General features: G+C 39.6%; 2 protein-coding genes across 3 annotated transcripts in view; one reads left to right on the forward strand and one right to left on the reverse strand.

Moving 5' to 3' along the window:
- The window catches only part of LOC135702038 (uncharacterized), a 225,010-nt gene that overhangs the window by 62,136 nt on the left and 149,681 nt on the right, over positions 1 to 13,193 (forward strand). The gene's annotated exons all lie outside the window — the stretch shown is intronic.
- On the reverse strand, positions 9,257 to 11,860 carry LOC135701979 (uncharacterized). The gene has a single exon (XM_065222923.1). The coding sequence runs from the start codon at positions 11,407 to 11,409 to the stop codon at positions 10,693 to 10,695; it is 717 nt and encodes a 238-aa protein (XP_065078995.1). The 5' UTR covers positions 11,410 to 11,860; the 3' UTR covers positions 9,257 to 10,692.

Genomic DNA, 13,193 nt, shown 5'->3' on the forward strand with positions numbered 1-13,193 from the left:
CACAATTCTGTATTTTTCTCTATTGAGGTTATTTTCCTGTTTTTTTTACTTAAATATATAATCCCTAACCTGTTTGTGCAGCGACAGCTATTCCTGAAATCAGCCAAATCAGTATTTACCTTATTTTGCTGTTTACCTTTTGTACCCATCCTACCCGGGAAAAGTATGTTAAAACAGGAGATTTAAATTTCTTGAATCCAACGGTTTTAGTAAAGGTATAATTTTAGCTGGTTCAATTGTTCTGACACGCACTGTATAGAACTTATTCTATTATTATATTATTTAATTTATTCTTTCTTTTGCCCCCTCCTGAATCCTCGACATCAGTCGGCGTCTTTGGCGAGGATGGAAACGCGCGCAAGCATCAGAAACGAGATGATAAATAAGAAGCGATCCAATTATCGACTCATTTCGCGGTGCTCTGCCGAGAAACGTGATAATTAGAGACGGATCACCGCCGAGGATGATTTTTTTTTCTCCAGGAGTTAATTAGCTCACACCCTCATAGATGGAGAATTTGAATCTTTCCCAACGATAGGTAAACAGCTGGATAGAATTAAATTTGACTGGTGGTCAACCACTAGTTAAGATCGAGCCGATCTTCCGGTTGACGAATGAGCGCTGATTGTGGAATATTACCAAGAAGTGGTGCAGAGCAGATTCGGTTTGTATATATGCGCTCATGGCATTGGATTGGATGAATATGAAGAATTGCTCGACGATATTTATAGAAAACGTTGTAACATGCTTGCATCAACACTAATAGTTCCTGCCGTTATCACCAACTGTTGTTATTGTTTACCTTTTGATGCTATTGCACCGTTTTGAAATTGCTAAATACTTTGCGTCATTTGAAGTCGAACTTAACCAAATGTATTCGCATCTTTCGCCTATTAACCACCGGTTCACAGCGAGAGTGATACGAATGAACACGGTTCGATAGGAATGGACGAAGGCGTTTGAGACATCTGATATTCAGCGACTGGCACGGAGTCGGATGATGCGGTGGCGGTCGGTTGTTTGTGTGTTTACGGTTGGCGGTGGTGTTTATTTTTTGTTTCCAAGTGGCTTTTTATTATTGCAATCATATCAAGAGCAAATTTTCATTATGTCGTAAGTAACATTCGCACCAATCCGAGAAAAATAAAGTTTTGTTTTGATGACCGAAAAGTTATTCCTATTTCCAAGTAAACACATATAATCTCATAGTGATAGCAATGTTTAACATATTTAGCAGGGTTTTAATCATACAAATGCAAATCGCTAGCTTTCATGCTAAAAATACTGGTTTTTGAGTCAAAAGTTATTATACGTCGTTTGGTGGCCCCTATTGTTACTTAAGTCAAAGTGTATTTACCAGGATATTCAGGAGAATTATCAATTACGTATCCTTACGTGCAGCCCATTCATCATTTTAGGACCACCGAAATCATCTTAGCAACAAACAGTTCGATTTATTCACTTTAATAATGAGAAAGCGAAACGACGAACGTACACTTTTCACGGGTTTCTCAGCGCTGTTACTTAAGTCAAACGGCATCTCCATAGAAATTGGGTGACTTAAGTAACATCGAAAACTATTTTGATCGGAAGGTGATTACGTCAAAAAGCAATTTGACTGGTAAATAAATTTAAAAATGGGATTTGATCCTATATTCGGACAGTATATAGTGTAATAGCAGGAGAATCGATTGACACTGATAGCTCGACTTTGTTTACCTTTGTTACTTTCGACGTAATGAAAATTTGCTCTTGATATTTTCTCAGCGCACCGCTGCACAGTGGGACGAAATAAAAAAAAGGTAGGAAATGGCCATTTGTGACGAAACTATTGCGTGTAGCATTTTGATGTCGTCTGGAATGTTTCTTCATTTTTGACGTAGGACTACGTCTGTGATTTCTGTATGGGGGTACACTTTGTGAAAACCAAAACAACATGTAACGAAATTATGAAAGATTTTGAACGTTAATAACTCAGCTGCCCCTGAACCAATTTCATTGATTTTATCACCAATCGATCAGAAATATATCTACGCAATGCTTTTGACTGCTTGATTTTTAACAAGAAATTATTGAAAAGTGGTAAATGTCAAGCATTGTCCAGAAGCGTCAAAATAACTTACAAATCCACCAATAACGTACATGTTAATGCTGCTTCCCCAACACAGTCATCAGAGAATCGTTTCTAGATGAAACATGTCGATGTAGCATTGCTGCTTCCCCAACACTGTCATCTGAGAGACGTTAGTAGACGAAGCATGTGATTTGGATCGATTCTCTTCATCGACTTTCTGTTTCATTAACAACTCGACGCCAAACTTAATTCATCCCACTGTGCGCTGGTGGTCGTGGTGCTTCCGTAGGTATTATGAGGACAGTGTAATCGGACTGCACGTTGGAGTTGATCGTTTTTTTAAGCGAATTTCTCAACACTGCAGGTTAATTCAAGGTCCATTTGAACCAGCGAAAAGTTTTGATATTGAACTTGGAGAATTCAGCGTGAGGGTTGAATGGTGTATGTTAATAATATATACTTAGGTAATAGGAGACGTGCTCGGCATAGTGCTTCTCACACTGAAGTTTCTTCTTCTGCCTGGCTTTGACGTTCTTATACGAGCTTATACTCTCAATTTAGTGTTCTTTTAAGCATTTTCACAGTTATTGATTGAGAGCATTCTGGGCGAACCAATGCAAGAACTTGCATATTAAATATGTGGCAAGCACAATGATACTCTATGCTAAGGGAAGTCGTGAACATTTCCAACCCGGAAGATGCTCCTGACCGGACTGAGAATCGAACCCACCACCGCCGGCTTGGTAATACCGACTAGGCTATCTTAGGCCCCACGCTAAAGACCACGAGATCAAATCTCATCCCGGGATGAATGACCTTAAATGAGTTAAAGTGACTATGATTATGATGCTATGATATGGAGCTACCACTCACTGTAGCAAGACAACTGACGGTAGTTTGTGGACTATCTTCGCTGTTCGACATGATCAAGTTTAATAACCTCTAATTGTACTCAACCTGCCATTGTATGAAGATTAAAACACGGGTTGGGTGAATCCGTGGGCAACATCGCCCACGTTCATAAACGGGATAAATGAGAATCTCCTTCCAACAACAAGATCATACGACCGGTCAAAAAACAGGCCATTCAACAGGAGGATGCACCAATGAGTGGGAAGAAGCCCCGCCCTCTTTTCACGAAATGTTAAAGACAGGAAGTTGGCATTTCCACTCTCTCATATAAATTTCTTCAATCGGGTGCCCTGATGGTCCCTCCGACTCCCAGCATACAATGTTTCAATGGGAGGGAGAAGCAGACTCGAAAAATATGAACGTCAAAAAGAGCCAGAATCAAGCTGTCACGAACTGTCGTTGGGAGCCTAGCAGTTTAATGATGCTTTTCTTATAGTTGAACAAGAATATACAAGGTGCTATTTAAATCACGGTTTTTTTTTTATTATACTCTAATCAATATTGAAAGATACCATTAACCAAGTTCTGAAGATCTCCAACTGTTAGGAAATACAAATGAAGTCTCTCATATATTCTTTCAAGACTGCAGGTTGATCAGAGAGTATTCAAAAGTACTCCAGCTAATAGAAACTGATGGAATCTTGAATGATGAATCTAGATTTTATGGACATGTTCGTACATTTTCTATAGGGAAGATTGGTGATTTAGCTAGGAGAGTGGGAATGATTTAGAACATTAAGTAAAATTTCCATTCTATTTTGTTTGTGTTTTTTAATAAAATAAAATAAACAGCACCGAAAAAGTTCTTATCCGTATAAAGTACGAGTAAACAATAAATTGGCACCGAATGGGTTCAACAAAAACTAAACTCCATTTCAATAAAAAAAAATAACCCAATAAGCTTTTGTAGAAAGAAATTCCAAAAGTAGGGGAATGTAATGTCGGCCTAAATACCCCATACAAAAATTCAGCAATCGACTAAATTTTCAATAGGGACAACAAATGTCCACTAGTACCGTCCCAATGGTCCCGTTCATCTAGATAAAATTGATAAATAGCAGATTTTTAGCGATGAGCCCAATCTTAGATCCATAGGGCCAACATTAGAGCCATTTCCCCTTAATTTTGTTTTTTAACTAATCATGTTTGTATAACTCCATGCGTGAAGTTGACGATTTATATAGTTTAATAATCCTTGGGTATGAAAGTGACCCTGTTGGCTTTGTACAACTCCAGGACAACATTTGAATAGTGGCACGAAGCTAGATCCGGCCAGAAGATCGTAGGGCTCTCGTGTTGCTTCAACAGTGGAAGTAGACGCTTCTGTAGACACTCCTTGTGGTAGATCTCCCCGTTTACAGTCCCGGTAGTCACGAACGGCGCACTCCGTGTCCCACATGAGCAGATCGCTTGCCTTATCATGTATTTCTTGGCAAACTTGGAAAGTTTCTGCTTCCTTACTTCCTCCGGAACATCAAACTTGTGCTGGGTGGTGAAGAACAGTAACTCCGGAAGCTGCCGGAGGTTCGCCTTGACGTAAGTCTCATCATTCATTATGAGACAATGAGGCTTCGTCAGCATCTGCATGCACAGTTTCCGGGCCCGTGACTTTCCTACCGTATTTTGCCGTTTGTCACGATTTGGAGCCTTCTGCACTTTGTACGTATGCAGTCCCTTCCGGTCCATGGCTCTCTGAACGAAAGACTTGGGCATATTCTTTTTGGCCACATCCCTAACCGAAGCATTGGGATTCCGCTTAAACGCTTTCACGACACGCTTGTGATCCTGACCACTAATAGAACATCCATTTTGACCACATTTCTCCTTCCGTTCGATGCTCAGAGTTTTGTAGTAACGTTTAATCACACGACTCAACGTTGACTTCACGATTCCGAGTTGTTTTCTGATGTCCCGATGAGAGAGTTGATTATTTTCCAGGTGATTGCGCAAAATCGATTCGCGACGTTGCTTTTCGGGTGACGCCATTTTTCCGAATTTCGAAAAATTGACAGCGATAAAAATGCAGTGTAAACAATACACTATAAACTACTTCTACCCAAATTTTCAAGAGAAAATACCCAATGGGTAATTTTCTACAGCGTTTTTTTCCGTGATGCAATTGGATGTGGGACACCCTTTAGTATTGTTATTAAAATTTTTAACTATTTTTTTTAATATTCATGTACGAAAATTTTATGATATTACAGTCTAGGAAGGATCTGCAATTTTATCTTAATCTTAAAATTATAACAATTGATAAAATTTTGCGATCTTTCATTTACATTTGAATTATAAGAATTTATACTTGCAATCTGTCGTAGAGATATATTTTTTAGTTACATGAAAACAAATGGGTTTGGGATCTCAAAACTATTTTTATTTTATCTGATAGAATTTTAAGAATTGTTCATTGACATATATTTTGAACTTTTTCCTATGTCCTAAATGTATTCATTCTATGAGCACATTGTCATATTTCATTTCCACAAATTTTAAAAATTATAAATTAAAAGTCCTAGAATTTAATGTTGGTACCTATGTCTGATATTTAATTGATGAATAAATTTGAATGATACAAAATTCTTGGAATTATCTATCCATAAAAATTATCTAACATGAGACTTTCCTTAAGTTTGAAATCCTTAAACTCTTTATGAGATCCAGACTATGTGTAGTTTCATTACAATAAGCTTGAACAAACGATCATGCTTGTTCGAAAGCAGTATGCTTTTAAGGCTCCCCGAAGCGTTGTTATGAAAAAATACAATAGAATTTAATGTATCTTTATTAAAATTATAGTAAGCTTTGCCATAATAGGTTGTATTATTGGATGAAGTGGAAATGTATCCAACAGGAAAATAAAATAACAAATAGCCTTGACGCCTTTTGATTGAATGGTTGTTTCAGATTTTCTATCTACACAGAAAAACAATTCTGAATCTTAACTATCGCGTAAAATCTCCCTTTGTTTAGTTTTGAGCTATACTTGGCATAAACAGCGAAATCGTTTACAAGCTTGCATACAATATTGCTAATTTATGCGATATTGCGCTTAAATTTACACGGCATATCGCGTAAATTTATGCCAAATCTATGAATAAATTTACATGAATTTTTCGAACCGTAGTTTATCAAAACAAAACAAAAATGCCACAGGACTCCCCTAATTGGCCCTCTCCAGTAAAATTGTCTCACGGATAGAAATCCCATTATACCTTCTGGCAAATTTCCATTGTTGATTATTCATAAAATGTATAAGTCAACTAATAAGCAGACGCCTTGCAAAAAGTTAATAAAGATCATGTGTCAATGAAATGTATAAATGGTCACACATACCGTTTATGCATTCTTATAGGACGTATGTGGTTTGTTTGTTTTGGCAAAAATGTATAAACATGAATAAAGTAATTAATTTTCGATTCGTGAGCTACGCCAATGCCAAAACGACCAGTCGAATCGTATGCTCTTTTCGATACAAATATAGCGGTACATATCCACATATATCTGACAGGAGCATGTATAATGTTAATATACTTTATCTGGAAGGTGGTTAGACCAAGTGTAGCAAGATCTAGATAGTGTGAAACGCTCGAGAAACTGGAGCCAAGCAGTCACGGACAGTCTTGTAAACAGTCGACATTTTCGATAGCGTTCACTAAGGGCCGTTATGTCAAAGTTATGATTCATTCAATACTATGAACGCGACCATGATTTCGTTTACCCGTCTACAGCTGTCATGCGCAAAAAAAGTTTTTGCTTCCAACACGAGAATGAATCGAATGTTTTTGTTTCGTCTCTTTCCTTCGAACGTATACAAAAGAGCAATGAAAGAAAACTGGAGAAGTAGACCATCATTTTCTCTCTCCCTATCGCTGTCAGTACTGTCGATTGAGTTGCGTTCATTTGAATTTGTTTACAATACTTTGAATGTCGTTTGATAGAAGTTTCATAGCCAAAGTGTTATTAAAAAACTGAATTCTCGCGTCACTTTTCATAACGTCCAATCTACATTGATCGATTCTCTTCATCGACTCTCTCTTTCGTAAATAACTCGGCTGCAGGCATATTTCGGGCTGATTTTGCTACATATTATTTTAAAAGAAAGTATTATCAAGCATGTTGGACGATGAGAATAGCTTAGAATGTTTTTGGAAGCGAGTTATTAACGAAAGAGAAAGTCGATGAAGAGAATCGATCAATGTAGATAGGACCTTATGAAAAGTGACGCAAGAATTTAATCGATTTGTCACGTTGGAAAAGTGGTAACAGGTATGTTTTGTTGATTTAGTCCATCACAACGCATTGCAGTTATGTTTTGTTTCTACTTCTAGGAAAATAATGTGGATTTAAAATCACTTGCCGATTCGCACGCGTAATGTTTTTTGACATCGGTTCTGGGGAGTGAAACGACAACAATAAGGTCAACAACGACGAGCAGCAGCCGCGGGGGGAGGAAAATAATATCGCCGACAGTACGGTCAAACAACAGCACAAAACAGCTGGAGCGATCGTCAACAACACCCTTTAGAGCCTGATCCAGGCGTCCACAGTAGGAGCGTACGCGACGGCCCTCTGCCAGAAGGAAGATCACCAGCTGGAATTTAAAAAATGAACTGGAAATGAAGAAGAGAATCACCTTCCCGACATCAATCTGGCATTTTCGCTGAAAGACGACGGTGTTAAACGGTAGAGTATCGAGGCCCGACGACGAAAGTGAAGATTGCCAACAAAGGCTACGCAAGTTGCTCGAGGCACAGCTGACCACCGCTTTACGATTGACGATGACGTCTACCTGGGAATAATCGTTTCGCACTTTACCGGGAAGTACGGTAGTGGTGAGTGTGTTTGTTATAATGTCAAGTGTTTTGATAGATTGTAATTATATTTCCTTTTACGTAGAACATCGGAAGCTGTACTTTCCGATAGCGTTCCGCTTCGAAAGGAGTCTCTGGCTGTACACCGACACCATTCAGGCCATTCCTAGCCGAACTACCAAAGTACGGTCTAATGCCGTTCAATTTGCGCAAATTTAAGGAGGAAGCCAAGGCCAAGATGGGAATGCATAACCAACAAAATGGTCGAGCCGTTCCAAGTAGTATGTGAAACACAACGAAATTGAGCGAAATGACCTACTTCGAAGGCGAACATAGATCTGGTGCTAACGGACACCAAGAAGTCGGATGTGACTAAGGAAGCTGCTGCCGCTGTCGTCACCACCACCCCACCCCCATAAACACCACCAAGGATATTAGTGATGCTGCTGCTGCTCCTACTGTATCTGCCGATGGATCTCCCCCAGCAGCACTCAAGGACAAGAGAAGAAGAAGAAGGTCTTTGTCGCTGGTGAGGCCAGCAAGGAAAATGCTGCTAAGGCAAAATAGAGGTTGTACTGTAAGGTGTTCCGTTATTTCCACGGCAGTGTTCAGAAACGTTTGTGTTCATTGTTTTTAACACATGCATAGGTACCAATGTTTGGATTTTTTCGTGTCTCCTCACCTGCACTCGTTCGGAATATGGTTGAACCGGCAGTTTTTAAATAAAAGCATAGTTGATAAAACCTGAAATATCTATTTGTTTTAGCCAAGATATAATACTGCTATCCCCCCGTTTACGCGGTGGGTGGTACCGCCCACCCCCCACTTTCTCGGCGGTCCTTAAATCAATTGAGCCGATTTTCTGTATACAACTAGATTATGGCGGACATTAATCAGAAAAAGCGGTGAGTGAGCAGTACCACCCACCGCGTAAACGGGGGAATAGCAGTAGACTGCAAATTGGTTGAGTTTATTTGTATTTTTTTTCTCTGCGTGTACGGTAGCACATTTCTACCCGAACAATCCATAATGTCCTAAGCAAGATTGATTTGTTCTTTTCGTCTATTTTCCCTTGCATTAATAACTAAGGCTCAGTTAGTGAGCAATAAAATATCCTCTTGTCATGTTTCTCGTGTCAAATGCAAGATAATAGCTTGTTATATTGAACTGTGTGGGAAATATCAATGGAAATAAAAGAAAAGGTATTCAAATATGACGAAATGCTCAGAATCAATCTTAAAGCTCTTCGTCAAGCCAATTGTACAAGTTAGGAACTATTTTCTCAAACAGTTCCTTGTTGAGCTTAACCAATAGGATATTTTCAAGGTTTGCTTCAGCGATTTTTGTTCGCTTGTCCGAAAGAACCAGTGCAAGAGCACTGAACGCGCGTTCCACGGACACCTGGTTTGAAGGTACCGTCAACAGCAGAGTTGCAACTTCGTATAGCTCGGGATGACTGAATTTTCGTGAAACCCAATATTTCCATACATCAAATGAGTAGAGTTGATGAGGCTCGAGATCAAGTGCTTTTAGCTGTCTCAGAAACGTGTCTGATGTTTGAATTCTTCTTGAGCCCGACTCAGGAAGCATTCCTCCAAACATCTGTGTCAAAAAGGCATCCAGCTCACTGTGCTGATCTTGATCTGATCCTGTTGCAGAGGTTGATGGTGACTGAGTTGGTTGGTCTACGCTGTGTGGTTTCATTCGCTTGATTCGCTCCCATGTTGCAATGATGAATTTCTGAACAATAGGATAAGAAAATACAGAACAAATGGAGGTTCAACATTCATTGAGTGACAAAAGCAATGGACTTACTCGAACTTCCTCTTTTTCTTCAGATGTGAACAGTGTAGAATTCAGGTAATTAAATCGTGGATCGATGAGAAGCGCGGACTTGAAAATCATATTGTCCTTCAACTGTTTGAGACGTTGGGTCAGTGAAGCCGTCAATGGTTCTACAAATCGGTTAGATTGAATTTTACTGACATCCATCACGGTTCTTATCCATGTCAAGTAAAAATCGTTCAGGGAAGTATGGTTGGATTGCATGTTCTTGGTTGCCAAGAAAACTGGTCTGAAAGCTGCAACATATTCCTTAATGAATGTCCACTGTTCTGTAAGATCTGAAATTTAAAATGGTAAGTGATAAATCTATGTACAACTTTTTATCAGTTTTTAACGTGTTTCACTAACCCAGCTCAGGATACTGCGATCCTAAGTCTCTGAAGAAATCCTCATGCTTTTCGAAATGCTCCAACATCGTGAAGATTCCTCCCCACCTGGTCCTAGCATAAAGGGGTGGGAGCGATTGGTTGTGCAGATCGAACACCGGTTTATAAGCTATCTTGCGGCAATTTTTTGTGACTGTAGTACATTGACGGATGTCAGCATCACATGCCTTGATAACATCGGTGACTGCTAGCTGCATTGTGTGCACAGCACACCTCACAAGCGTTATACGATTGAAAAATTCTTCTTCAATCGCTTCGGTCCAGTCTAGTCCAGGTAGCTCTTGTGATGGGTCATCTTCGTCGTCTTCAGTGGAGAGGATCATAACCTGCAAATATGACTGCAACTGCTTTACAGCTGCAATCATATTTGCACCGTTGTCGCATGTGATAGAAAATATCTGCTCAAGTGAAATGCCGTATCCTGCGAGTATTTCTTCGATTTTCGACCTTAGAAATTTGGCAGTGTGCCTCTCATTAAGTTCAATCATCCCTGAAGAAGAAATGAAATTATTTTGAGTATAAATCTATGATTTACATGTACGGCGAATCACGGGATATCCCATTCCATGCATTAAACTTTTTACGAAAAAGCTGTACTTGGAATAGTGTCTCCCTAATTATAAAGATGCAATCCGCCCTGTTTCAACTTGATAAGATGCTGTCACTTACCGACGGTCAGAATCACTACCTGCTGCTGCTCTGGGTCAAAAAATTGGATGTTGACACCCAGGATGTGTCGTCCATGTCGAGAAGCACTGTCGATTTTTAGACATATAAGCTTTCCGTTCACCAGACTTCTAATCGCGGATCGGATCTTTGTGGCAGCAACTGTTAGATGTCTGAGAACGTTAGGGCGATTCATGCACATATTTAGTGCTTCACCAATGGGTTTCAAGAGCAGTTGAAACCCTTCCCATTCGACACAGTGCAGGGGAACGTGATGGACGGTCACCAGTTTCAATATTGCTTCGACAAATGTTTGCCTGTCGATGGCAATCATTTTTTTTGATGCCTTCTTTCTCTTGGATGGTACTTCCGCCTCATCTTTAAGTAGTCCACGTGATTTGGCCAGAATGGTGTGTTCTGTACGAAGATGTCGGATAAAATTTCCGGCATCAAATTTTTCAGCTTTCTGTCGGTATTTGCAACTGTTGGCAGCATCGATGGCACACAATACAAATCCGTCTTCCGTGGAAATGCAGCCTTCCGCTAGGATCTCTCTGTATTTCTTTTTTTCGATCGATGATGCTGATACGTCCATTGCGATTGAAAAGTTTAGGATCTGTTTTAAAATCTTAACTTGAAACAGTAAAAATTGGTCGACAACAACACTAAGAACTTTTTCACGACTGTAGAATAGCAAAACAACGATAACCATAGAAAACGTAGACGTGTTCTTTTCTTACAACGTTGAACGAAGACGATGTGTGGTACTAAGAGTTGAGGAAGACGGAAAATAATCGACTTTTTCGTCCTCGCGGTTTCTTATGCAGCAACAGACGTGACGTCACATCTGCTGCTTCATAAGAACACCGTGAGAATGAAAGAGTCGACTAGTTTCCTTCCTCCTCACCTGTAGATAACCCACATTGGAACGAAGACGCTATAGAGTGAATTAGAAAGAGATAATGAAACTGCAAAATAAATGAACACGTGGACAGCTACGGTGAACGCAGTCGGTGTTTACAAAAAATGATGAATATCAAATGAATAAGATAGAGAAGTGTCGTGATGTCAAAATACATTTTTTGGCAAGCCTGTCGAACGAACATGCTTGTTACGAATGGCTTGACAAAAAGAGCATGATAATAGAGAATAAAGCGTCGGTGAACGTGACCGTTTACAAGACTGGTCACGGATCGAACTAGAAGAAGCAACATTGTATTAACGATTGTATAAACAAGTTTGTCGTTGCGACTTGCAAAATGAGGCCCCAGGTCAAATCATAAAGGACGTCGGACCAGCAAGTGTAGAGTAACCTGGAATAGATCATCTTAAAAAGAATTTTATCTCAGTGTGTGGCTTATGCCCTAAAATACCAGGATTAAAGGATTGAAGCTGCAGGAAAACTTACTTAAATCTTACTTAAGTACCACAATCAAGACAAAAGTCCTATTGCATTAATCTTAAGTTTTAGAGGTGTACTGTCTTCTGTAAACTAAATTAAAAACAGCCAAAAGAAGGAGCTCTATAGACTGTTCCAGAAAGTATAAGCACACTTTCAAAATAACGAAAAAGTCATGTTTTTTTAAGTTTTAATAATTTTATTTGGCAAATCATATTTGTATTTGTATTTCAAATGATACTTTACTCTCGTTTAATTAACATATTTAATCATAGCCAAGAATCCTAATTTTGACCACTTTTGGCCAATCTTTTTTGAATTTTTGGATGTCGTCCGCTGGTTTTATTAATTTTCGAAGCTTTGCTTTGGTTAAAGTCCAAAAAGTCTCGATTGGCCGTGCCTCCGGGCAGTTCGGCGGATTCATGTCTTTCGGCACGAAACATACATTTTGACTTTTGTACCATTCTTAAGTGTCCTTTGCGTGATGACATGACGCCAAATCAGGCCAAAATACTACTTGACCTTCGTGCTGCCTGATCATCGGCAACAATCGCTTCTGGAGACATTCCTTAATGTATTTCTGAGTGTTCATCGTCTCCGTTGTGATGTACGGACTAGATGTTTTACCACACTCGCATATTGCCTGCCAAACCATAACCTTCTTACCGAATTTTTCGGTAAAATTTGCCTTCTCCGTTTCGGGGATGTCCTTGCCTTCGCTTACAGTATAGAATTGTGGTCCGGGAAGCGTTTTGTAATCTAGTTTCACGTACGTTTCGTCGTTCATTATTATACACCCAGAATTTCGACACAATAACGAATCGTAGAGTTTGCGGGCCCGTGGTTTCAAAGAAGAGGCCTGTTTTGGGTTCCTTTTGGGTTTTTTCTGCTTCCGGTATGTTTTTAGCCCAAGTCTTTCTTTGGAACGCATGACGTTACTCAACGAGGTCCGTAGTTTTTTCGCAACATCCCGAACGAAAGTCGCTGGTTTTCGTTTGTAGGCATTCCCGATCTTTTTATCGATATCCGGACTTACAGGACCGGATTGCCGGCCACTCTTCGGCGCATCTTCAAACGTACACTGTTCTCTGTATTTT

The sequence above is a fragment of the Ochlerotatus camptorhynchus genome, unplaced genomic scaffold (genome assembly GCF_037179485.1).
Source record: "Ochlerotatus camptorhynchus isolate MF236.1 unplaced genomic scaffold, CSIRO-AGI_Acam_v1.1 ptg000182l, whole genome shotgun sequence".
In the NCBI taxonomy this organism is placed as follows: domain Eukaryota; kingdom Metazoa; phylum Arthropoda; class Insecta; order Diptera; family Culicidae; genus Ochlerotatus; species Ochlerotatus camptorhynchus.